Consider the following 24,127-nt stretch of genomic DNA (forward strand, 5'->3'; position numbering starts at 1 on the left):
TCCCTGCTCCACTTCTGGGAGGCCCTTCCGGTCCCTTGGCCTTTTAGAAATGATGGCTTCTCATCAATGAGTTAAAAACAGTCTGTGTGCTGGGGAGGGAGACCCTGGAGAGAAATTTCCAGGCTCCTGCTTGGCCTCTGGCCATATTCTGCCTCTGACCCCACACTGGACAATTGGGACCACTCAATGAGCCTCATACATATCTTACCCTGCCCAGCCTCCATGCCTTCAGACCTCCTTCCCCTGGCCTTCATCTCTCCTCCCCTGGCCTTTGCTCTGACAGACAGGGACTGGAGTCCCTTCAGCTCTAGCTTCCCAGTGTGTCTGCAGCACTAGGACAGCCCTTGGGATGGGGGGCACATAGCAGGACCCAGCCTGAGAACCTCATGGCTCTTGGGTTCTCAGCTGGCTGCTCCCTAGACTCCCACCTGTGAGCCACTGGAGAAACATCCACTCAACTTCAGGCTAAATAGGCGGTTAGACCAAATAAGTGCTAAATTCCCTCTGCCCATGCCCGCAACCAGCCCTGGGCCCTCCCCAGTGCCTCTGCACTCTTCAGGTTCTCTCGTGTAGAATCACGTCAGCTAGAGGGTAGACTGCGTTCAAGTCCCAACTCTGCCGCTTACTTCTCTATGACCTTGGGTAAGTTACTTAGCCTCTCTTTCCTCATCTGTGAAATGGGAATACTAATAGAGCCTTCCTCAAAGGGTTGTTCTGAGTATGAAACCAGTTAATGCCTCAGTTCCAGGAGGCTCCCGGTGCCTGGCTCAGTGGCAAGTCTTACTATTTTTCCCCAGGGTCTGGGGCGGAGGTCTGCTTCCTCTCTCTGGCTGTCACTCATGATCATCAAAACGCCTGCCCTTCCGGGGTGCTCTGGGGACAGAGGAGTCTCAGAGGCTCAATGAGGAACTCTCTGACAGTGCAGCTTCAGGCACTCGTGGCAGAACCTTGAGTGGGGGAAGGCGTGGGATGTCTGGGCCAGGGGCTGCCCTCAAACCCTGCCCCAGATACAGGTTCATACTGTACCCCTTCTGCTTCCAGGAGAGAGGGCTGGCTGGCCTCTTGACTGTCCTGGAGTAGGGGACACCCCAGGTTTCTGCCTGTGCTTCCCCTGCTCACGAATTTGTGACCTATATTCAGGCTCAGAGAGGAGGCGAGGCGAGCTCAGCGCCCCCTCCATGAACTGTGAGCACTGTACTGTGAGCCACAGCCCAGTCCCCTCATCCTTTCCTCGTTTCCCCACCCCCCCACCCCCCATTGCCATGACAGCAGGGTACAGGGAAGCGGGATTCCATGTAGGGCCGGAACCAGAGTATCCCTGTGTGTGTGCTTGTCCCCCAGGGCACATGTGGGGGGAGCCTCCGTGTGCATGTGCAGTCCTGCTGATGGGTCGGGGGAGGTTGCGTGTGAGGGAGAGGTCCCTTCCGGTAGGGATGCCTGGACCACGCACAGTCCCTCAACATGAAGCTAGAACACCGTTCAGTCAGGTGGCTGGAAGTATGGGGTGGGTCCCATCACACCCCACCAGGCTCATGCAAAAACCCCTTCACCACACTGTCTTATGTCACCCCACCCTGAGGCAGACAGGATAGGCAGTGCCATCCCCACTTTTCAGATGTGGAAACTGAGGCTTCCTCATGCACTCGCTCATTCACTGGGCTCCCCCCGGGCTGCCAGCCAAGCTGAGGTTCTGCTGAGACCTCCTGGCTCCAGTCTGGGGTCCCACCAGGCAGTGGAGGTGCCTGAGGGGCATTTGGGATCTTATCCTCCTGGGCTTTCTCCTCCTCCACCCCCAAGTAAGGCTGGCTGATGTCCACCACAAGGGGAGAATTCTCAGCAAGGTCTTTAACTTTGCTTCTGTTTATTCTTCCACTCCCAAAGCTGACTGCTAGCTTAAGGAAAGGCCGCCAGCCGTTCTGAAGTGGAGTCTTGTGGGACTGACAGGACACGTGCTGGACGCAGGGTGAGTGCAGGCACGCAAGTGATGGCCAGTCAGGCGGTGGCCCTGCGTCGTCAGGGATCAGCTGGCTTGGGGAGGGAGGATGGACAGAAGTAGCCGTGAGTTTGTTCTGAGGCTCTGCCGCACTTCAGACACGAGCTGGCATTTGTCTTTAGCCATGACACATGCACATACGCCTCTCTACCTCCGGCACTTTGAGTAAATGTGAGAAGGTCCCCACCAGGTTCAAGAGGGAAGTCGAGCTGGGTACTGGTGGGCTGTGTGGTGCTGAGGCCCGCCCTCTGCCTGCTGTGTAGACTGATCTTGGGAGAGAGACAGTGATGAGGAATGGGCCTCAGCACCCCGCTCTCCACTTCTCGCTCAGTGCCTAGGGCTCCTCCCTGGCCTCAGCTTCCCAGGCTGTGATGTTTGACATCCTTGCAAGCTGGCTGCCCCAGGTCCCTTCTTCCAGGCCCCTGGCTCTTGACTTGGGGAGTAGGCAGGCAGTCCTTTCTACCCTGCTCTGTATGGGGGAGAGTTGGAGCCTGGACAAGCCAATTTGGGTTTGGTGTATGAGAGAAGGTTGTCTGGGTGTGTGTGTGGGAGGGGTCCACAAGTCTTCAAGTCTCTGGGAAATTTCCTGAGGGCACACCAGGCCTCCCCCTCCCCCTCACCTGATGAGCCACCTCAACGGTGCAGGTATTTATGGCTGTTTTCACACCCCAGCAGGTGGTGTGAATACACTGTATCTGAGTGTGCATGCCCATGTTGTGGTTGGAGAGAGTGGGGGGCCCTCCCGCTGTCTGGAGCCTTCTAGATCTCTCCGCCTTGGGCCGCCAGCCTGAACCACATCATTTAGTCCCTGGGGAGGATCCCACCTGGAGGCCTCCATCCAACCCCATTGTGACTGCCCGGCTGCTAGTTCTGGCTCCACCAGGGCAAATGACCTCACCTCTCTAAGCCCCCATTTTCTCATCTGTGAAATGAGCACACCAGCCCCTCCTGCATGTTGTTGCTGGACGAATCAAGGAAGCCAGCCCATTGCTGTGTTCATCAGCTCCAGGAGTGGTCAGTGAGGGCCAGCCATGGCTCAGCCTGCTCTGGGGCCTGTTTTCTGTCATCTCCAGGGCCCAGGTGCTGGGTCTTCTCTTGCCTTCCTAGTGTTACTTGTACCTCCACCAATGCCAACCTTGTTTCCTAGAGGTAACAGAAGCACCACAGGCAGGTGGAGGCTCGCGTCTGCCGTTGGTGCCCCTGGAACCAGAGTAACCCCTTCGCCCACCTGTCCTCAGGCTCTGGTCAGCCATGTTGTGAGGGTTGGGCTCCCAGGACAACCTGGGCAGAGAAGGGGTGGAGTGGGAGGGCACTACCCAGGTACAGATCACAGCTGCATCCTTTCCAGCACAGGCAGGAAGTCCTAAAGAGGGGCTTGGGTTTTGACTGTGAAGTGATGGGCCTTGGAGAGTAGAGGGAGGGGTCTCACCCCACTCCTGAGGGTTGCCTTGCTCTCCAGTCTTACCCCCAGGGCCATGGGCCTCCCCTGGCCTCCCCTGGCCTGTGGACAGCCCTTCTCTCCTGCCTGGTCCAGCCCAGCCAGCATTATGGCTCCCCTTTCCTTCTCAGCTCCTATCACTGTCCAGGGGGATGGCCAGGCCCACCTATCACCTGCCCTGACTCCCCCAGCCCTCTGTGAGAGAGGAGAGTAAGTCAGAGGGAGAGGGGAGAAACAGACCCTCGAGGGCTCAGAGAGGGGCTGAGGCTGATCTTTGGGGCCATGAGGGGCTGTGTCCTAACCTGGCTAGCCCACCCCCATGAGTGCACACCCCACACAGTTCTTTGTGGCAGCCGGTGGCCACATCCCTGCGCCTTCAGCATGCCCCTCCATTCAGGGGCTTTGGAACCCCATGGACATGTTGCTGCTCCCCTACACATGACCTTTGTGACCCTGGGCGAAGATGGCCTCTCTCTGAAGGGGGTCTCAAGTGACCAGAGTAGACACCCAGTCCCAAGAGCTGTCCCTTCAGGATGCCTCCATCCCCTCTCTGAGCAGGCCACCCTGGCTGTCGCTACAGACACTTGCCCCAGTAACCCCACCTCGCCAAGCAGGTGATGAACAGGGCAGCGCCCAGGGCGCCCAAAGCTCTTGGGCAGGAAGGGACTCCTGGGAATGCCACACCACCGCTCTGTCAGTGAGCTCGCCCCAGCCATCACATCACAGTACCACGGGTGTGTGTGTGAGAACCTCCTGCCTCCTTTGGGGCTGAATCCAGTGGGGCCTGGGGAGAGGCAGGAGACCTCGGCTCCAGGCGCTTCAGCTCTGACTTGCATGTGGCCTCATGCAGCTACAGGGTCTCCCTGTGGATCCGCAACACAGGCCCCAGTGGGACAGACGAGGGCTGCACAAAGGGTGCAGAGAGGAACCCCAGGAGAGGAGCCCCAGCCCAAAGTGTAGCTAATAAGAACTTCCGGGGTTTCCTTGTCTCCTCTGGGAGAAGGAAGTCACTTGGACAAACAATGCTCTAACGGAGGCATTTCAGGACTGGGGAGAGGAGACCAGCGCTGCTCCCTGGGTGGTGCTGGGCAGGTTATGGAAGGGGATCTGGCCACCTGCCCAGGGTCAAGCTTGGAACAGGAGCACCTGCCCTAGGCTCAGCCTGCCCCCCTGCCCCTGCGCCTTTGCCTTGTGTGGCTCTTGGCAGAGCTGAGCACACCATGGGCCCACAAGTGCCCAGATCACCTCCTTACAGGGGCGTTTCAGGACTACAGACCCACAGCCTAAGAGATAGCGGGCTCCAAGCTCTTCACCTCCACTCCCTGGGGGTGGAGGTGTCCTGTGCATGATGGAACCTGGAATGGCCATGGCTCCCCCAGCCCTGGCAGCCGGACACCTTCTCCCTCTCAGCTACTGCCCTCCCTTCTTCCCACTAAATGTCCTGGGCTCAGGCCTTAATGGAGCGTAAACAGAGCCTGGCACAGGGAAGCCTCATTAGGCCTGATCTAATTAGGAGCCCCTGTGAGATTGGGGATAGACAGAGGAGGCGGAGGGTGTGCCCCGTTCCTGACAGCCTACTGTGCACAGCCATGTTACACACATGCTCCTAGGACCCTCCCCACAACCGTCCAAGGTAGGCATGACTACCCCCAGATAATGTGAAGGAAAAGCAGCTCAGAGAGGGTAGGTAATTTGCCCAAGGTCACACAGCCAGCAAGTGGCTACACTGGGATGTGCACCCTGTGTGTCTGACCCAGTGTTCCAGCCCCAGAAATGGTCTCAGCATATCAGACTGGGCAGAACCTCTGAGCTCTCCAGGCTCCTATAACCTCCTTGTCATGGGCTTGTCCAGCCTCTGCTTGCACACCACAGTGAGGGGAGCTCACTGCCGCATTTCTGGGCAGCCCTGACCCAGGGCTCTTTCTGTCTCTGGGTCTCTTCTCTCTCCCAGCACGATTTGAATCTAGGGTGGGTCAAGATGGTGCGGGTAGAGGGGCCAGCCAGTCTCTTTCCAAGCCCAACCCTCATCCATCTCAATCTGTAATCAGGGAGGGTGTGGAGGGTGCCGATGTGATGCCAAGCGGCCCGCCGCCCCTTCGTTAGTCCTAGCTAACAAGCTGTTTATGGGTGCGACATGACACCTGCTTTCTTCTTTATAACTTAAATAATTTATGGGCATATTAGCAGCCAGGAGGCTGCCCTGGGTCCCAGCCAGACAGGACGGGGCGATGCAGCCGGGTGCCTCTGCCGATATTTACTTTCTCCCACCATCAATTATTAAGGAGCCCTCCTTCGTTTCTGCACATAATTACACGCGCTGTTATGGTTCCAACTCCCCTGCTCTTAATCCCTCTGGAGAGGGGCCCAGCCTGCCCAACAGGGCTGAACTGGCGTGGGGACCCAGCCAGGCGGAGAATGAAGCCAGGAGCCACCCTACTGGGCCAGGACACGGTTCTCGTTTCTCGGGAGAGAGAGAGTGGCAGCCTCAGCCCACATCCTCCTCGCAGCAGACTGGAACCACCTTAGTCAGCTTGGCTTTCCTCTGGCCAGCCATCTCGCTCCCCTATCCCAGGGCTAGGCCTTTGCCCTGCGAGTCTCTCTGCTCAGAGCACAGTCTTCTCAACCTTCCTATCCCTGCCTCCTGTCCATCTGGCTCTGACTGACTCCTACTCACCTTCAGGTGTCAGCTCAGCCATCACTACCTCCTGGCTATCTATCCTGACTCCCTGGTGCCTGCCCCGGTTGTGCACACCCCACACTTCCCTCACCTCAGCCTGGATCATACTGGGTGGAATCTTACACATTAGACCATGGGCTCTTTGGGGCATAAAAAAAAAAAAATAATGCGTGTTCGTTGAGTGAATGATTGAATGAATGAATGGATAGATAGATGACGGATGCCTTCACTTGCTTCAGCACCAGCAAACTCACTGAAGCACCTGCCCTCCTCCTCCAGGAAGCCTGTCCTGATTGCTCCAGCCCCCTCATCCCAATTTCTTCAGACCCTCGTGGTCTGAGTTGGGATCCACCAATGAGTGACAGTCCCTGGGCCCTCCCATCTGTTCATCTCGATGCTCCATCTTGGCTGAGCACCAAGCAGAGGGCAGGTCAGGATAGAAAGAGGATACATTCTGACAATCCTAGCTCTGCTGTGTGACGTGGGGAAGTTGCTCACCCTCCCTGATCCTGTTTCCTCTTTGGCAAAATGGGGATAATAACAATCCCTACTTTACTGGGTTGTACTTGAGGCTTCTGTGAGATCATTTATAAAAGCACCTGATACAGGGCCCAACATGTACGGACTCAAATGATATTCCTTAACCTCAACTGTTGTCTGTGGACTGAGTCCATGTCAAATTGAACAAAACTGGATTGGGTTGAATTGAATCATCTTAGTTACACCGTCTCTTGTCCACATATCCTTGTTTTTCATCTCCACTACGATGTAGCTGGTACCAGGGTTGCTTCATGGAGGGTTTTGCAAATATCCCAGATTGACTGATCAAGGGCATCCCAGCACCTCAGTCCACACCTATGAAAAGGGGAGCGATGGTGAGCTTCTCTCATGCTGCCAAAAAATGAACCGAGGCCAGGAAAGTAATGTGTCCTCCCCCCGGTCACGCGGCATGTTAGTGGGTGAGTAAGGAGCTAAGCCCTGGCCTCCTGCTGGGCTCGAAAGCCCAGGGACATCTTCCTGGAGGCCTCATGGCTCAGTTTTCTCATCTGTAAAAGAAGATAATAATAGAAGGGACCCCATGGGACTGTTAAAAGGATTAAATGAGTTGCTACTTATGGAGAGCCAGGCCTGCTCGTGGTGAACATCCCAGAGTATGGGGTTCGAGGTAGACCTGACTCTGCCACCTCACCTCCCTCTCCCCACAAAGTTAACGCTCCCCAGGAATTGGTGTTGATCATTCTCATGCATTTTTTAAATAATTTTTTTTGTATTTAAGGTGAAAGTTTATGCAGCAGATTAGGTTCCCATTTAACTGTTTCTAAACAAATTATTTGGTGATATTGGTTACATTTGCCACAATGTGTCATCATTCTCATTCATTCCATTCTGGTTGTGCCATTTCCAGTACTCTAATTTCCCTTTTTTTTTTTTAAGTTTCCCTGCTCCTTTATCTTCTCATCTTTGCTTTAGAGTAATTTTTGGCCATTTGGTCTAGAAGAGATGCCTCATGTGTGTTTTTATACTTTTCCTATATATGTGGCTGTCCATATACAGTCGATAGGTTTTTTTTTGCTTAGTTTTAATATATAAGTGATACTACCTCGTATATATCTTTGGTTTTTCCTCAACATTGTGTTTGTGAGATCACCCATGCTGCTGTGTGAAGCTCTGCCATAGCCTTTGTGTAGTATTCTGTTGTATGATTATACTGCATCCTGTTTGCACCTTCTTCCCCAATGGGCATTTAGAGCATTTCCAATTGTTCATGATCACAAATAATACTGCTCTGGCCGTCTTGTACATGCCTTCTGATGCACATGTTTCTCCAGGGTATATGCCCTGGGTGGGGAATTGTTGGGTCTCCTAGAGTTAACTTTAAGGAGTCTTGGGGTCACGATAGAGCCCTGGTGGTACAATGGTTAAAGAGCTTGGCTGCTAACCAAAAGCTCAGTAGTTCGAATCCACCAGCTGCTCCTTGGAAACCCTAGGGGGCAGTTCTGCTCTGTCCTATAGGGTTGATATGAGTCGGGATCAACTCATGGCAATGGGTTTGGTTTTGGTCAGTGGTACAATGGTTAAGTGCTTGACTGCTAACTGAAAGGTCAGCATTTCGAACCCAGCAGAGGCTATGAGGGAAAAAAGACCTGGAGATCTGCTTCTGTAAAGATTTACAGCCTAGAAAGCCCGTTGGACATTTCTACCCTGTCCTATAGGGTCGTGATGAGTTGGAATCCACTCCAAGCACATTAAAACAAGAGTCAAGTTTACTAAAAAAAAAAAAAAACACACACACACACACAAAACACCAAGTAGCTGTCCAAGGTACCCCACCCACCCACCACTGCCTACGTTATTTCAATGCTCATAACCATGCTGAAAGGAATTGTTATCCCCATTTTACAGATGGGCATGGATTAGTTACCTATTGCTGCATAACAAATCACCCCAAAACTCAGTAGCTTAAAACAACAAATAGTGATTACCTCACAGTTTCCATAGGCTGGATTCCACATTCAGCTTAGCTTGGGGGCTCCGGCTCGGGGTCTCTCACGAGGCTGCAATCAAGGTGTCAGCCAGAGATGTGGTTATCTCAAAGCTCACCTCAGGGAGGCTGTGCTTCCAAGCTCGCTCACGTGACTACTGGCTAGCCTTAGGACTTGCGGACTGTTGGCTAGCGACTTCAGTTCCTTTCCACGTTGGCCTTCCCGCAGGGCAGCTCACAGCATGGCAGCTTGCCTTCCTCATAGTGAGTAAGCAAGCAAGAGGAGAGATTCCCAAGACAGAAGCCACAGTCTTTTGAAACCTAATCTCAAAGTGACATCTCAACATTTCTGCCATATTTTATTCATCAGAAGCGAGTCAGTTTGTCCAATCCACACTCAGGGGGAGGGAATTACACAAAGAGGTGAATATCAGGAGGTGGATATCATTGCAGACCAGTTTAAAGGCTGCCAATCACAGGGTAACTGATGCTCAGAGAGGTGAAGTGACTTGCCCAGGGTCACACAGCGGTTAGAGACAGAGCCAGGACTGGAATTCAAGACTGCTTGGCTCTGAAGTTGGACACTTCCTGAGCTGGTACACTGCCTTTGACTTAAGTTAATAATAGGTTCTGACTTAAGTTAATAAACAAGTCTTCTGCATAACAGAACTCAAAACAAGTGCTTAATGAATGGATTTGCTAATAGTGCTGCCTGTTTGCACACATTAGCTCAAGTTCCCCCTGACATGATCCGTGGGGACAGCCTAGCCCAGGCTCTCGGGAGAGGCAGCTCTGCCAAGCCTGGAGCCCAGATTCCCAAAGAGCCAGGGAGTGGTCTCTTTATACAAACAGACTTTTCTATTTGGTTTTTTGTTTGTTTGTTTTTACTCCCATTTTCATCATTTGGGGTATTTTTCTTTTAATGGAGTGCACACTTCTGTGTCTTCTTAAGGAGAGGTGACTGTGTCTTATGAAAACTCAAGGTCAGGGACATTGGGAATCCCCAGAGGGGCTGCGCAGTGGTCAGGGCTGGCTGCTCTTTCCCTGAATGGCCCCACATGAATTTCCTGCTTCAGAGCCACTATGGCCACAGCAATCAGGCCACCACGCTCAGATGGGCTGCATGGCAAGGCTGAGTAAGGGCCAGCCTTGGGGCCTCGCCTCTCTACCAGCCCTTCGGCCTGGCCTCCTCCAAGAGCCTCTGGCCTCCTCCTGCCCCTTCCCACTGGGATTCCAAACAGGGAGGCTGCTGGCTACACTGCTTCTAGATAAGTGAGGTGTCACTGATGCTAGACAAGTGCAGATGGAGGGGTGGGTGACCAACACCCCAGGCGAGGGAAGCAACAGTTGAGCAGTTCAAGAGGATCCCTGCTCCTCATGTCCTGGCCCCTCCTTCAGGGGCGTCAGTTGCTCCTTCCGGGTTAATGGATTTTAGTTAGGTTTGATTTGCACACAGCAGACCCTCTGGAAGCAGGGCTCTGGCCTCACTAAGGAAGCCGGAGGAGACACAAGATCAATCCATGCCCTCAGGGTGTTCTTGGTTTTCAGAATCCAGGCCCCTCCAAGTGGGAATGCTGAAAGGAATCTTGGGATTTTACAGAGGCGAGGCTGCAGGGGCAGGGGCCAGAAAGCAACCACAGCAGTAATTACAATAACCATAAAGATAAAAAAACCTACCATTTATCAAGCCCACTATATGCCAAGCTTAGCATCATGTGATCTTCACGCCAACCCAGTGAAATGGGTTCTACTGATATTCCCATTACACAGGGGAGGAAGCTGAGGCTCAGAGAGGTGCCCAAGGACACAAAGTCCAGATCAGAGGGAGAGACTATGCTGCTCAGAGCAGGCTTGTGGCAGGAGGGGTCCACACAGGGCCCTGAAATGGAGGGGGCAGAGAGAAAGTGTATCCGAGAGGATTTGAGGAAGTGGTATCTGAGAAAGCAACTGAAGACAAGACAAGCCTGTCGTTGGCGCAGCCAGGGAAGAGGGTGCCCCAATTAAGTGGGGAGTGGACTTTTCACACTTCTGCCCTCAGGGTCTTGGCCTCAGCCTGTACCTACCGAATGTCCCATTGTGTCAACCAGCACATTCCATGTCCAGTTGGGCCACCCATTGTGCAGAGAAGTCCCCTTCAGCTGAGCCCCAGTGCCCTTCCCTGTGCTGGCTGCCCCACAGACAGCATGGAGGACAAGCAGCTGGGGGAGCACCCACAGGAGTGACCAGGAAGTCCTCTCTCCTTGGGGGCACCTCGGCCTAGGTGGGACCCTGGCGTCTCTGAGTCCCTCCTGGGTCTTAGGGAGGGGTTTGGAAGGGGACAGCCACAGCCCCAGGCCTACCTCTTAGAAGGGACTTTCCTGCCAACCCCCCCACCCAGTGCCCCTCATCCCTCACCCACCTCCACAGCTGCTCCAGCACAGGGCTCTGACCTATAGATTTTCTGCCACTTCCTGATCCACTTCACTCCAGCTCCAGTCGCTAGGACTTCATTACACCAGCAGCCTCAGCAACCCCAGCATGGAGGGCTTGAGAGTGTGGGTGAGTGTGGGGGCGTGTGCTGGGGCTCCTGGAGGCTGTGGAGCCCCCAGCTTCTGGGCGTCAACTTTCCAGGGACTCAGGGTCTTGCAAGGAGCCTCCACTTCAGGTCTTATCCCACTCTCCCTGCCCCTCCATCTGGCACAGGCTACAGAGCCCTGGAGCCTAGAGACCCCCACCAGGCCAACCCACAAGAACCCCATTCCACAGCTGGAGAAACTGAGGCTCAGGGAAGGAGTGACCCCCCTCAAGGTCACACATTGCGTTAACAAGAGTTCAGAATCAGATCTGTGGTGTAAAATGAGACACAGGGTCCACCCTGGGTGTCCCAGTCCATGCGGGGAGGGGAGGGCCTCCAGCAGGACGCTAGCTCCATCCTACTCCCCCAACCCTACTTCATGCCCAGTGCTGCTTGCCCAGCCCCCACCTGCCTCCCCTGCTCCTGGTCTCCGTTTTTCTTGCTAATTAGAGGTCTCAGCAATGACTCCACTGTCCTGGCCATTTTAGAGCTGTCATTAATTTCAAGTGCCTTCAGAAATAATCATCATCGTAAAAGCCCGTGAGCTGCTGGGATACAAGTGGCAGGCAGAGCACAGAGCAGGCAGGCAGGCAGGCCTGTGTGTGCCTTCTCCTTCCTGTACCCTGGGGACTCTTGGTCTCCTCCCCCTTTGCTTGCATCCTCAGCCTCCGAGGGTGGGGAGAAAACAGAACGGGACTTGGAATCTGACAACAGACGCACACAGGGCTTCAAGGGCCAGCTCTGCCTCTTATGCACTGAGTGACCTTGAGCAAGTCACCCACCCTTCCAGAGTCTCAGTTTTCTCACCTATACAATGGGAACAGCAATGCCAACCGTGAAGTGAGATGAGCCTGTAAAGCGTAGCTCTCAGCTTGGCTGACAGTAGGAACTGAATAAATGTTAGAGGGCCCTGTCCCCTCCTCCAGAATTCCCTACACAACCCATCCCAGCTTCCTCTGCTCTGCTGGGAGCACTCAGGCTGCTGCAGGCTGGCTCCTTCCAGCAATCGCTACTGCTTTGTTGAGACTTGCTAAGTTCTCATCCCGAAGCCAGGTTCTGCTGTGTGCCCACCTGCAAGGCACGAAGTCTCAGGGCTGCTCTTGGAGCCCCAAGTCTGAGGACAGATAGAGAGGAGACTAGGGCCTTGCATCTGGGGTGGGGAGACAGGGATAGGAGAGATTTGATCCTGGTTTCAAATCCGGGTTTGATCTTGGAACACAGGTGGAAACCAGAGAGAGGGCATGCCAAGCAGGTGGACCAGCAAGGACAAGTCGTGCCAGGGAAGCCTTGGTCTGGGCCACCCTGATGTTTCACATGCTCCGTAGCCCCTGGGGACACTGAGGGGGCTCTGCTGGGGGCTACCTCACCAGAGGAAGGCAAGAGAGGAGACATGCCTGTTTGGCAGTTTAAGCAGAGGGCTCTGACTGGGTGGGGACCCAGGGATAGGCCCTCCTTTTCTGAGGTCTCTGGGTGGCAAGGTCATGGGCTGTACTCTCACCAGACCCAGAATGGACCGTCAAAAGGTCTCTCCTCCAAATTCTTCTCCCAAAGCCTCCCTATCCCCATTATGTCCATTGATGAAATCAGACAGGGGGTGCTGGGAGTCTTTTCTTTTAGAGGAGCAGGTATAGGGAAATGGCTTGTACACGGTTTATAGTGAACTAAGGCTGCCAAGCAATTCCTCCCAGACACAGCTCTGTGATCTTGCCTGCTGCCTTTGAGGTGCCGAAGAATCATTGCGGGGGCCCCAGACGACCCCACCCCAGACTCTAGTTTCCTCAGCCAACATCTGAGGGTGGGAGCAGTGGGGCTCTCCCCCATTTCTCCGTCGAAATCACTGAGGCAAGGAGCAGGTGAGTCGGGGGTGGAGATGCGGTGGCCGCGCGCGGTGCCTGCGTCAGTCGCCGCACCCGGAATAGCCCCCGCCCCCGCCCCCTCCCCCCACAGCAGGTCTGCGAGCCCGCCGGGTGCTTGGCGGAGCCTTTACGCAGGAGCTACAGAGCGTCTATTCCTGTCGGGCTGGTGGGAGGAGGCGGCGCGGGAGGGCAGGAGCTCACGGGTAACTCACAAACAGCCGAGGTGGGGAAGCTGGGGAGTCTGGGAAGGGGGTCTAAGAAGCACAGAGTTGGGGGGCCAAGGAGCCGCCTGTGCTGGGCTTTTGAAGGGAGGGTGGCTTCTGTGCCCTCCTTCCCACTTCCCCCCTTCCCACCTGTAAATCCTTCTGCCACGCCTGCGTCCTGCTGGTTTAGGTCAGCGACTCAGTTCCCTTTCTAGGCCTTATTGGCTGTGTGACGACCGGCAAGTCACTTAACTTCTCTGAGCCTGGATTTCCTTCTCTCTGTCACAAGGCGGGAAATCCTTGTGGCGTAGTGGCTAAGAGATATAGCTACTAACGGAAAGGTCGGCAGTTCGAATCCACCAGGTGCTCCTTGGAAACTCTATGGGGCAGCTCTACTCTGTCCTGTAAGGTTGCTATGAGTCGGAATCCACTCGACGGCAACCGGTTTGGTTTTGATCTTGGTCACAAGAGAAACAATAGCGCCTCCTCTCAGGGTTGTTGGAGAATGCCTGTAGAGTGCAGTGCATCGACACCTGCTAGGGGGTGGGCTTAGGATGATGGTGGGGGTCTAAGACACAGAAGACAAGAGACTAATCTCCCAGCAGGACTGTACAGAGAAAGCATGAGGCGGTGAGACTGGGAAATGCCCCAGAATTGTTCAGCTGGAACAGAAGGCTGGTGCAGCTCTTTGAGGGGGGTGTGTGAGGCTAACAGTGGAGAAGCAAGATGGCGCTGGGGGTGGGGGGTGGCTGGTGGCCCGGCCATGCCACCAGGCATCTCTGCAATGAATATCAGACAGGCTCCGTGTGGCATGGGGCCCTGGGAGCAGAACTCCTGGGTCTGCCCCAGAGACTAAGAGGCCTTGGGTCAGTCCTGTCCTTTCCAGCCTCATCTTCCTTCTCTGCCTGCTGGAATCCCTAGGCCTGTGGGCTGGAGGTGACAGGAGCACTGATGTGCTAATAGGGATGCTTCCAAAGTGAACGGGCGAGTGTACTCGCTGGTCTCAGCATTAGTGGCTATTTGTATTCTAACTAGCTTGGTGTTAAAGGGCATCTGGCTTCAAGGAGATGGAAGGGGGTGTACCGTGGAAGGAGGCGGGGTCCCAAAGGTTGTAGCCCACTCTGCAGCCTTTATCAAGACATTCCCAGCAGCCAATTCTCCGTATCTGGGGGGCAAGGAGGGTCTGGATCTCTCAGAAGAGGTCCCATCCCTTGGGCGCTTCTGAGGATGTGGATCCATCCCCGGATCGCCGGTACCTTTGGGGCACGGGGTGGAGGCTGCCTAGCCCAGACCGAGGCACCGCGCTGCCCTCTGCTGGTGGCTGCGTGCAGTACCCGCGGCCGGAGCTAGCCAGAGACATCTGCTGCCCTCTGCTGGACAAGAAGCCCGACTGGGCGGTGACCCGGGCCGCAAAGGCGGGGCGCAAGATCCGGGTCCAGGTAGAACCGCGGAGCCAGCGCTCCTTCCTTGAGTCCCCTGGAGCTTCCCGCTCTGCCCGCCCCGCCCTAAGGCCGTCAGGATATGGGCACTCCAGGTGTTCGCGGACGTTTCCGAGAGGAGGGGACGAGGTGCAGGACCAAGGCTCCCGGCCTGACCCTTCCCACGCCGTCCTCCAAACAACCCTGGCAGGTGGAGAGTCCAGCCGGTTCACGTACGTTGTGCAGTGACCCCAGTTACAGGTGTGAACACACTCAGGTCCTCACATTCACACGCCTGTAGCTACACACAATCACACTCTAGGTGCGCGCACACGTCCAAGGAGGACCGCAGGCCAGGCTGGCCCGGGACTAGCTCCGAGGCCGGGACCCGAGGGGCGCGGCGGTGCGCCAGGTTGGAGCACGTGGGCGCCGACTCAGGCGCGAGGCTGGCGCGCCCTCCACTCTCTGACAGTTTCGTTGTCCCAGCTGTTCAGGGCAGAGGCTGGGGACACTGATTGCTTTCCGCCCCTTTCTCTGGAAGAAGACGAGCCCCCCCCGCCCCACCCCACCCCCACCGCCCTTGGTTTTGTGGCCGCGCCTTCTCCTCCCCCGCCCGGCTCCCGCCGCTAGCTCGCTCGCTCGCTCCCTCCCTCGGTCCCTCCTCCATCCCTGGCTCGCTCCTCGCGCTCCCTCCCCGCGCCGCGGCAGAACGCGGAGCCGAGCGGGAGCCCGGGCGGGAGCCCGGGCGGGAGCCGGCGCGGGAGCCGGAGCGGGCGGCCGGCGACAGCGCAGGTGGCGGCGGCGCCGGATCCCGGTCCCAGACCCGGAGCGCGCGGGGTCCCCACCCGCGCCGCTCCGGCCCCTCTCCCGTCGCGGGGCTCCGAGCAGAATGCGCGGCCGCTGCGCGCCGGCACCAGCCCTGGCCCCCGCCCCGCGGCAGAGCGCGCCCGGCCTCGACCCCGGCCCCAGCGGCAGAGGCGGTGGCGGCGGTTCTGGGCCGGTCCGGCGCACAGAATCCGGCTCCAGGAGTCCGCGTCGCGCGTCCTGAGCGCGCCTGCCCCTCCGCCCGCCGGGGCCGCGGCCTCTCGCTTCCCCACTCCCGGGCCTTTGCCCCGGCTCCGGCTTGGCTCCTGCCCGCGTGAGGCAGACAGACGGCCGGCCGGCCCCGCGAGGGCTCGCGGACAGCCGGGCGGAGGTGTCGGAGGAGGAGGAGACGGAGGAGGAGGCTGGGCAGGGGCTGGGGCCGGGCCGGGCCGGCGGGGGAGACATGCGATTGGCGACCGAGCCGAGCGGACGGACGGCGCGCCCGAGATGCAGGTAAGCCCGGCGGCCGCGGCCAAGCCCTGCACCCGCAGCCTAGCGGCGAGCGTCCCTGGGGGCCGCCGTCGGCCCGAGCTGCGCCGTACTGGGGCTGCCGGACGCCCTAGCGCCACCCAAACCTCCCTTTGGGCGCCGAGACCTGACCTCCTCACACCTGAGAAATGAAGACTCTTCCGTTGTCCCCACCCTAACAAATTCCAGGGTGGCAAGCTGGAAATCCGGAGCTCTAGAGGGGCTCCCACCGGCGTCCTAATTCTGCCCCGACCCCTTTGACCCCCCTCCATTCTGAGCACTGATTACCCTGGAGGGTAAGTCCCCTGCCCGGCGCTGAGTGTGCACCTCTCTTCATAGACCCCAGATACCCCCAGGCAGCCCCCGCAGGCATCAGTCACCCCCAAGCCGGCCACGCAGGGCAGGGACCAGCCTGGGTTTCTCCACGGGCCTCGGCCTGGGCAGCAGTTCCCTCCCTACACAAGGGGAGTCCTTTTCAGCTCCTGCCCAGTGAAGGGGAATAAAGGGCAGATGGGGGACGGGGTAGAGAAAGTGGAGAAGAGGGAGTTGGGATCAAGGAGGATCCAGGGACCCTTTGCGGGCCTCTCCTTTGTCTGCCTTCAGCCAGAGCCTCTCACCTCTTGTGCCCCACTTTTCATGCTGAGGCTGAAGCGGGTGGGAGGTGGGAACCAGCTGAGAAGAGGAAGGTAAGGAGGGAGCCTCGTGCTCTGCCTCCCCCACCTTGGGCACCCTCTGTGGGGTGGGCTTCCTGCTCCTCACGGCGCCCCCTGGAGACGTGTCCCTCCAAGTGGATCCTACTTTGAGGAGGAGGGGTGGGGCCAAGCCCAGTGGGCAGTCTCCTCCAGCTCTTGCCCTGGGTCCCAACCCAGCCCTGGTTGTGCGGGCACCTCTTCTTTGTTCTCAGAGGTCCTCTGGTCTGGGGCAGGGGAGAAGGAGCACCTGAGAGGTTTTGACCAGCTCTGCCCTGGTGGGCTGGAGGCCCTGAGATGGGGGAAAGGTACCAAGTGGGCAAGCCCCTTCCCTGTCAGCCCAGCCCTCCTTCCGTCCTCTTCTGCTGTGCTTTGGCAGCCACAGGGCGTGCAGCCCAGCCGCCCCGCGGCTCCAGGCTCAGCCCTGCTGGTCATTATGCCAGCGGCTTCAGCACCGGTGCCTCCCAGGCCTGGGAGCAGTGAACTGGGCTCCCAGCTGGCAGAAGGCCTGGGGTTTCCCCAGATCCAGAGAGCGGTGCCAGTGAGGGAAGAGGGGGCCAGCTTCTCCCAAGCCCTTTGTCTTCATGTTGGCCAGGAGGGGTTCAGAGTCCCCACACCTCTGAGGAGGGGCCAGCATCTGGTCTGCTGAGGCAGCCTGCCTGTCCTTCACTGCCTTCTACCAGTGGCCTGAGGCAGGCTGGAGGGGAGAGGGAGAGACCAAGAACTCCTCGGAACCATGCTGAAAGAGGGCACAGTCTAAGATAGGAGTTCCCAGCGTCACCCAGCTGCCCCTCCTGAAGGAGGGACTCCGCAAAGGGGAAGGGGCAGGCCCCTTTCAGTGCTCTTGTTGTCTCTGCCCCGCCCCCACCCCTGCCATTTAAATGTGAGACAGGCCCTGGGTAGGGTTTGGTTAAGGCTGCAGTGCCCCCCAGGGCCTGGAGTTAGAGTGGGGCTCGGAACCAAGGGGCCAGGTTGTAAGGGGATGTGTGTGTGCTCAGGGCTGAGGTACCATCACTTGTGGGCTGAGGGATGCTGCGTGACCAGGTGGCGAGACTCCTCTACCCCTTATAGTCTTCTTTCATCCTAGGGGTCATTTCCAGTCCAGCCTCTGAGCACCAAGCCCTCCCATATTAGGTATCGTTTCTAAAACCCAGAATTCCAGAGGGACTCCCCCCAAAAAACTCTTGTGAAGGTGAGTAGCCAGATGGATCCCTGGTGCCTCTGGTGCTGCTCTTCGGGATCCTAACAAAGCAAATGGCTGGAGGAGCACCATGGGGGTGGCGCAGGCATTCCGGCTGGGCGGGGGAAGTAGGCCGTGTGGTGATGGTGCGGGGCCCCAGGGAGGCAGGGCAGTGTGTCTGCTGGAGGGCTGAGGAAGTGGGTCCTGTGGGGACAAGGGAAGGTGGGGACGGGGAGGCAATAGGTGGTGGCGGTATCAGAGTCAGGCCTTGGTTTGATGGCAGGGGTCTCTTGGTTTAGCTGTCCTGTGTGGGGCACTCTGGAGAAGGGGCCTGGGGCCACACCTCCTAGTCCCTTCCCCATACCCCCATACCCGCTAGGCTACCCACTGATGGCTTTCTCTTCTGTTCCCACCAGTCCCTCCACATATCCCTCCATCCTCACCTGGTTTGGTCCAGCATCCCTACCCAGAAGGGCTTCTCCTCTCCATCCCCTGGCCCCTGCCCCAGTGACTGCTCCAAATCACTGACACTCCTTCTCCAGACACCCACAGCATAGAACCACACTAGTTTGCGCTTGTACCAACCCATTCATTCACATGTCCCTTCTTTGTATCCTGGCTGAGCTGTCTGCTTGGCTCTGGGCTAGGCCCTCCCATGGCTTCCATGGGTTGCCTTGAACACCTGGGCAATCCTTGTAACCATCCCTGGGATTGGGCAGAACTGGGAGGCACCAGGGAGCAGCTGTCATCGTCAAGGACTACCTGGAGGGGACATGGTGTCCCTAGCCTGTACGGACGGATGGAGTTAGGTAGCATTAAGGATGCCCAAGGCAGAGGTTACGGAGAGACTGGCACTGGCTGGTGGACCCTCGAAGATTACCCTGGTTCAATTGCCTGATTGTGCAGATGGGAAAATGGAGACTTCAACTCTTAGAGCCAAGGGTCATGCAGGGTACCCAATAGCACACACAGGGTAGGGTGGGACTTCTCTGTGGCTGCTGAGACTGTCAGGGGGCCTCCAGGAAGAGAGAGGAGCTGGGCTGGGCCCTAAGTTAGCAGCAGACTTCGCAGAAACACAGAGAAGGGACTCCAGAATTCCTAAACTGGGGAGGGTTCTTTGTAGAAAGAATGAGAAGGCAAGTTCATTTCCAAATGTCTTTGCCACATTCTTGATGTTGGCCTTTGTTTATGTGTTGAATGAATGGATGAACATCCTTGGATGCAGTGGGCCCAGTAGAGCTGTCCTGACAACAGTATACTCCTCATGGGTATTCAGTTTTTTTAATGTTATTTTGTAGTGAAGTTGTTAAGAGTGTGAACCCTGGATCCAGCTACTGGGATCCAAACCTCAGCTTCACCACTGCCTAACTCTGTGACTTTGGGCGAACTACTTAATCTCTCTGGGCCTCAGTCGCCTCATCCGTAAAATGAGGATAACACTGTCTACTTCTAGGGTGGTCGTGAGGGTTAGATGCATTAATATATGCAAAGCATTTTCGTGTAGAACGGCGTCTGTTACAAAGTAAGCTCTCAAGGAACGCTAGCTATTATGAGTTTATATCAGGGATGTGCCCTCTGTCTTATTCTTCTAGGTGGTACAGAAAATCGATTTTATAGGCGAGAAAACTAACAGCCAGAGAGGGGGAATGACTTGTCCCAACTTCCCAGCTAATAAGCATGGGGATCCATCTAGAATGCCTTCATCTTGACCTCTGGTCTAGGACTCTTGCTCACTGGTCCAGGCATGGCCTGCTAGTTAATTAATCAATTTATTTGGGATTATATATAATGACATAATGAATAATATAGTGAACACCGGGAACCCACTCCCCAACCTGACACTAGCACTTCAACAATGATGCACGTCTTCCCGTGAGTGCTGCTTGATCCCACCCCTTGGCCTCCTTTTCTGAGGCAACCACGACCCTGAATTAGTATTTAGCATTCTCCTGCCTTTTAAAAAGGAGCCCTAGTGGAGCCCTAGTGAAGCCCTCAGCTGCTATGCTAACTGAAAGGTCGGCCCGTTTGAACCCCCCAGCCACTCCGCAGGGGAAAGATGTGGCAGTCTGCTTCCATAAAGATTCCAGCTGTGGAAACCTTATGGGGCAGTTCTACTCTGTCCCGTAGGGTCGTTATCAGTCGGAATCACCTTGACAGCCCCAGGTTTGGTTTTTGGTTTTGCCATTTAAAACTAGTGTATTTAAATATATATAAATTGTTCAATTTTAGTTGTTTTTGAACTTTATAAAAAGAGCTGAAAAGATGTATGCATTTCTCTAGAACTTGCTTCTTTTGGTCAACGTTATATGATTAACCTTCATCTGTATTGCTGAAAATGATGGTGGATGTAGTTAATTCATTTTTGCTGATGTATAATGTCCTATAGCACAGTGTATTTATTGTTCTCTTGTTGATGGGCATTTGAGTTGTTTCCCTTTTTTGCTCTTACAAAGAAGCTGCTGCAGACCTGTGTGTCCTGTCTCCTAGGGCAATGGGCGGAGTGTCTCTGGGGCACACGGCTAGGAGCGGAATTGCTGGGCCATAGGGCGTGTTTGTGTTCAGCTTCACTAGGAAACACCAAAGTGTTTTTCAAATGGGTTGGCCAATTTACACTGCTCTCAGCAGGAGATGAGTGTTCCCAGTGCTCCCCCGACCCCTCGCCAACCTGAGTATTGTCAGATGTCTTGATTTTTGCTGATAGAATGAGTGTAAAATGATATTTCATTATGGCCTTGATTTGCATTTCTGGAGTTCAGGGTTTCTGGTATATAAAATGGGGGTTGAGATGGGCAGCAGCCAGCATGTCGTAGATGTTCACTCAGCAATCATTTTCACCCTAGCTCAGTTTCCCCAATTGTGGAGAAGCAGTCTCAACAAGCTGCAATCAGAGAGGACTCCCCAAAGAAGGGAGAATGAAGGAGGACAAGGAAGATTTCAGTCCCTGTACCTTTAAAGCGAAGTCTAGGAACCTTAGTGGTTCTGTATTTACCCCCAGGATGGGAAGGGGCGGTCCTAGCTTGGGAGGTGGAGGGAGCATGTGCTTCGATATTTTAATGCCCACCACCGCCCCCCCCCCCCGCCAGCTCCCTGAAAACCCCATGTCTACACCCTGGCACGGGGCCTGACATTGATAAGTGCTTGATAAGAGTTTGATGACTTAGGGAATGAGCACCGAATAAAACAAACGTGTGATCGAGTGAGTGAGGAGTAGCTGAGCAAAGAGGCTTCTGGGAATCTGGAGGGCCCCCCGTGAAGCCCCCCAGCCTCTTGCCTGCCCAGAGGGACTGAGCAGCCGGGTGCTGGCAGGCTGATTTGGAGCTGGCTCCCTCTGCCAGGCTGGTGCACTAACCAGTGATTCTATGCTGCCCTCTCCACGCGGGCCTGGGCCCTGGAGCTGGTTAGCGACGAGAGCTGGGGCTGGCGGAATAATTATGCCTATTTCATGTGACACCCAAATTGATTGCCGCCAGGGTGACATTACCAGGGCATTGTTCCTCGTCCCCAACCTCTTATTACATGTTATTAGGGTGTGTGGTGTGTGTGTGTTTTTCTATTTTTTCCCATTTCAGGGAATTAATCTCTCTCTGCCGCCTCCTCTGCTTCCCTCTGCAGAGAACCTGTTCGAGGCGCTCCGGGAAGGGGGTGGGGGCCGCCAGCACTGCTTCCCCCTCCTGGCCCAGGGCAGGGCTGCAGATGCAGCTGGGGAACTGACCATCCTCAAGTCCTTTTATTTGGGTGCAAGATGGGGACATCTCAGAACTGAGAGGGGCTGCTGTAGAGTAGACCCCGGTAGAGGAATCTTCCAGCAGTGTCCCTGATCCATGGCCTCTGTTTGCATACCTCTCTTGACAGGCAGCTCATTCACTGTCTTAAGGCTGATCTTCCATCGTGAGCCATATGATCTTCCATCTGATTCCTTGCACTGAGCTGAACTAGGTCTCTTGGCTCCACCCTCTGGGCCTGCACTGGCCCGTTGCACCCTTTGCCTTGGGACATCCCTTAGGGATTTGCAGAGAGGCCACTCTACCCTCTGGGCCTGCACTGGCCCATCGCACCCTTTGCCTTGGGACATCCCTTAGGAATTTGCAGAGAGGCCACTCTACCCTCTGGGCCTGCACTGGCCTGTTGCACCCTTTGCCTTGGGACATCCCTTAGGAATTTGCAGAGAGGCCACCCTACCCTCTGGGCCTGCACTGGCCCATCGCACCCTTTGCCTTGGGACATCCCTTTAGGAATTTGCAGAGAGGCCACCCTACCCTCTGGGCCTGCACTGGTCTGTTGCACCCTTTGCCTTGGGACATCCCTTAGGAATTTGCAGAGAGGCCACTGCCCCCCGCCCCCGGGTCTGGGCTTCTCTTGACCAGGAGCACCAGTGATGCCATTGGTTGCACCTGAGCTGAGCACAGCACCTGTATCTGTCTGCCCAGAGGAGACCATCCCCTTCCTGATACTCAGCTCAGTTTACTAGACTGGAGAAATGGGCTTTGGCAAGGGGTTGGCCAAAATTCAACTGAGCAGAGGGGTTTGAACGGCCAGTGCCAGGAGAAAGGCAAGAGATTTTATTTATAGTTTGCCTGTCCATGTTATAAATAACTTGCTTGTTTGTGAGGTATTGGGGGGTTGTTTTTAAATCCTTTCACCTTTTTGAGGCAGAAATAACCCAAACCTTCACATGTGGAGTGGCCATAGGACCATGTTGTTGGCATGTTGTTGGGGAGAGAAGGTGGCTACAAAATTGGGAGGTTGGGGTTCTTTCTAGGCCTTAGCCCTGAGATGCTGTGGGGGCTTGGACAAGTCCCTGGTGCTCTTGGCCTCAGGTTCCCCACCTGTGTGGTGGTCTCTAAGGTGATCATGCCTCTGGAGTCAGACAAGTTCAGTGACCTTGGGCAGATGAACTAATGGCTCAGAGCCTCAGTTTCCTCATCAGTAAAAAAAAGTGGGTTAATGATACCTTCCTCACAGGGTGTATGGTGAGGGTTGGTGGGATCTCCTTTGCAAAGCACTTAGTACATGGTTTGATATAAATATCTTCCTTTCCCTCCTCCTAGACTTTCTGCTCATAGCCCTGTGAGGGCAGCATGAAGTCTACCACCCTGTTTTCCAGAATTTAGGGCCTGTAAATGTAAAGCCACTTGGCCAAGTTCATGCCTTGAACCCGAATCATAGAGAGACAGCATGCAAGAAGGTCAAGATTACCTGGGGTCTAATCCCAGCTGATCTGTGTCAGATCCTAGCTCTGCCACTTATCACTGTCTAACTTTGGGCAAGTTGCTTCACCTCCCTGGGCCTCAGTTTTCTAATCTGTAAAATGAGATAATAATACCTACCTCACAGCATTGTTGAAGAATGAAAGGATTAAGCATGTTTGTGCCTGGCACATAATCAGTGCTTTGAGAGTGTTAGTTGTTCAGCTGGTTTTTTACAAGGCACTGTAAGGACATGACTGAGAGCATAGACTTTGGAACCCAGCAACTTCAAGTCATGCTAGCTGTGTGAACTTGGCAAGTTACATACCTTCTCTGTGTTTTTGGTTTTTACATTTGTAAAATGGGGCTAATAATAGTAGCTACCTCAATAGATTGTTGTGGGCCTAAATGAATTATTATATGTAAAGTCCTTAGAATGGAGTCTGACATACCAAAGGCTTCTATAGGGGTTTTTCTAATCATCATCATCACCGTATTTATTAGGTCCCTGGTCTTCAAATCTCATGCTGGTTCCACTCCGTCCTCTACGCTCCCTCTTCCCTGCCCCTGGCCTATGTGGCTGTGACCAGCCACTTTCCCAAGCCCACCCTCCCAGGGTGGGGTTGGCAGGTTTCTAGGCCTCTGAACCCTGAGGGTGGGCCAGCCTGAGCTGTTCTCAAGGCAGAGCTGGGAGGGGTCCCATGGGGCATCAGGAACACTTGGAGGGGGCTGAGGGGTTGAGGAAGCACCTCTGTAAGTGGGGGAAAGGCAGGGGTGTCTGCCAGGCACCTGCCAAGGGGCCATTGGCCTGGCTAGGGGATGGGGCCAGAGTCCTTCAGAGTCCTTCCTGCCCTGGAGAGCCTGGCTGGCATCTAAGACCTAGGGAGAGATGGGGAGGGAGATATGTGGGTGCAGGACCTGAGTTTTCCTTGGGCCCCTCAGGTCACCCCAAATGGGCAGCTACCTACCTCTTGCCATCTCTGGGGCAGCCTCAGTCCAAGTGGGGAGCCACCTGTCCAGAAGCTCCCTAGAACCAGTGGCTCTTCAGGCTCCCCAGGCCTGCTCTAAGCTCCCCAGCTGTCCTCTCTCCTTAGTACAGCCCGGAGTGGTCCACGACTC

At 55.5% G+C, this 24,127-nt stretch overlaps 1 protein-coding gene across 3 annotated transcripts in view; it reads left to right on the plus strand.

Moving 5' to 3' along the window:
* Positions 1-24,127, plus strand: part of LINGO1 (leucine rich repeat and Ig domain containing 1) — a 226,098-nt gene that overhangs the window by 191,735 nt on the left and 10,236 nt on the right. Inside the window, exon 1 of one of the 3 annotated variants that reach the window (XM_049852556.1) lies at positions 15,330-15,938. The exons of the other annotated variants lie outside the window; for them this stretch is intronic. Within the exon in view, the coding sequence (XP_049708513.1) occupies positions 15,933-15,938 (6 nt within the window). The 5' untranslated portion in view covers positions 15,330-15,932. Of the gene's footprint in view, positions 1-15,329; positions 15,939-24,127 lie in introns of those variants that run through there. 3 annotated transcript variants of the gene reach the window in all.

This window comes from Elephas maximus, chromosome 13 (genome assembly GCF_024166365.1).
Source record: "Elephas maximus indicus isolate mEleMax1 chromosome 13, mEleMax1 primary haplotype, whole genome shotgun sequence".
Taxonomy (NCBI): Eukaryota; Metazoa; Chordata; class Mammalia; order Proboscidea; family Elephantidae; genus Elephas; species Elephas maximus.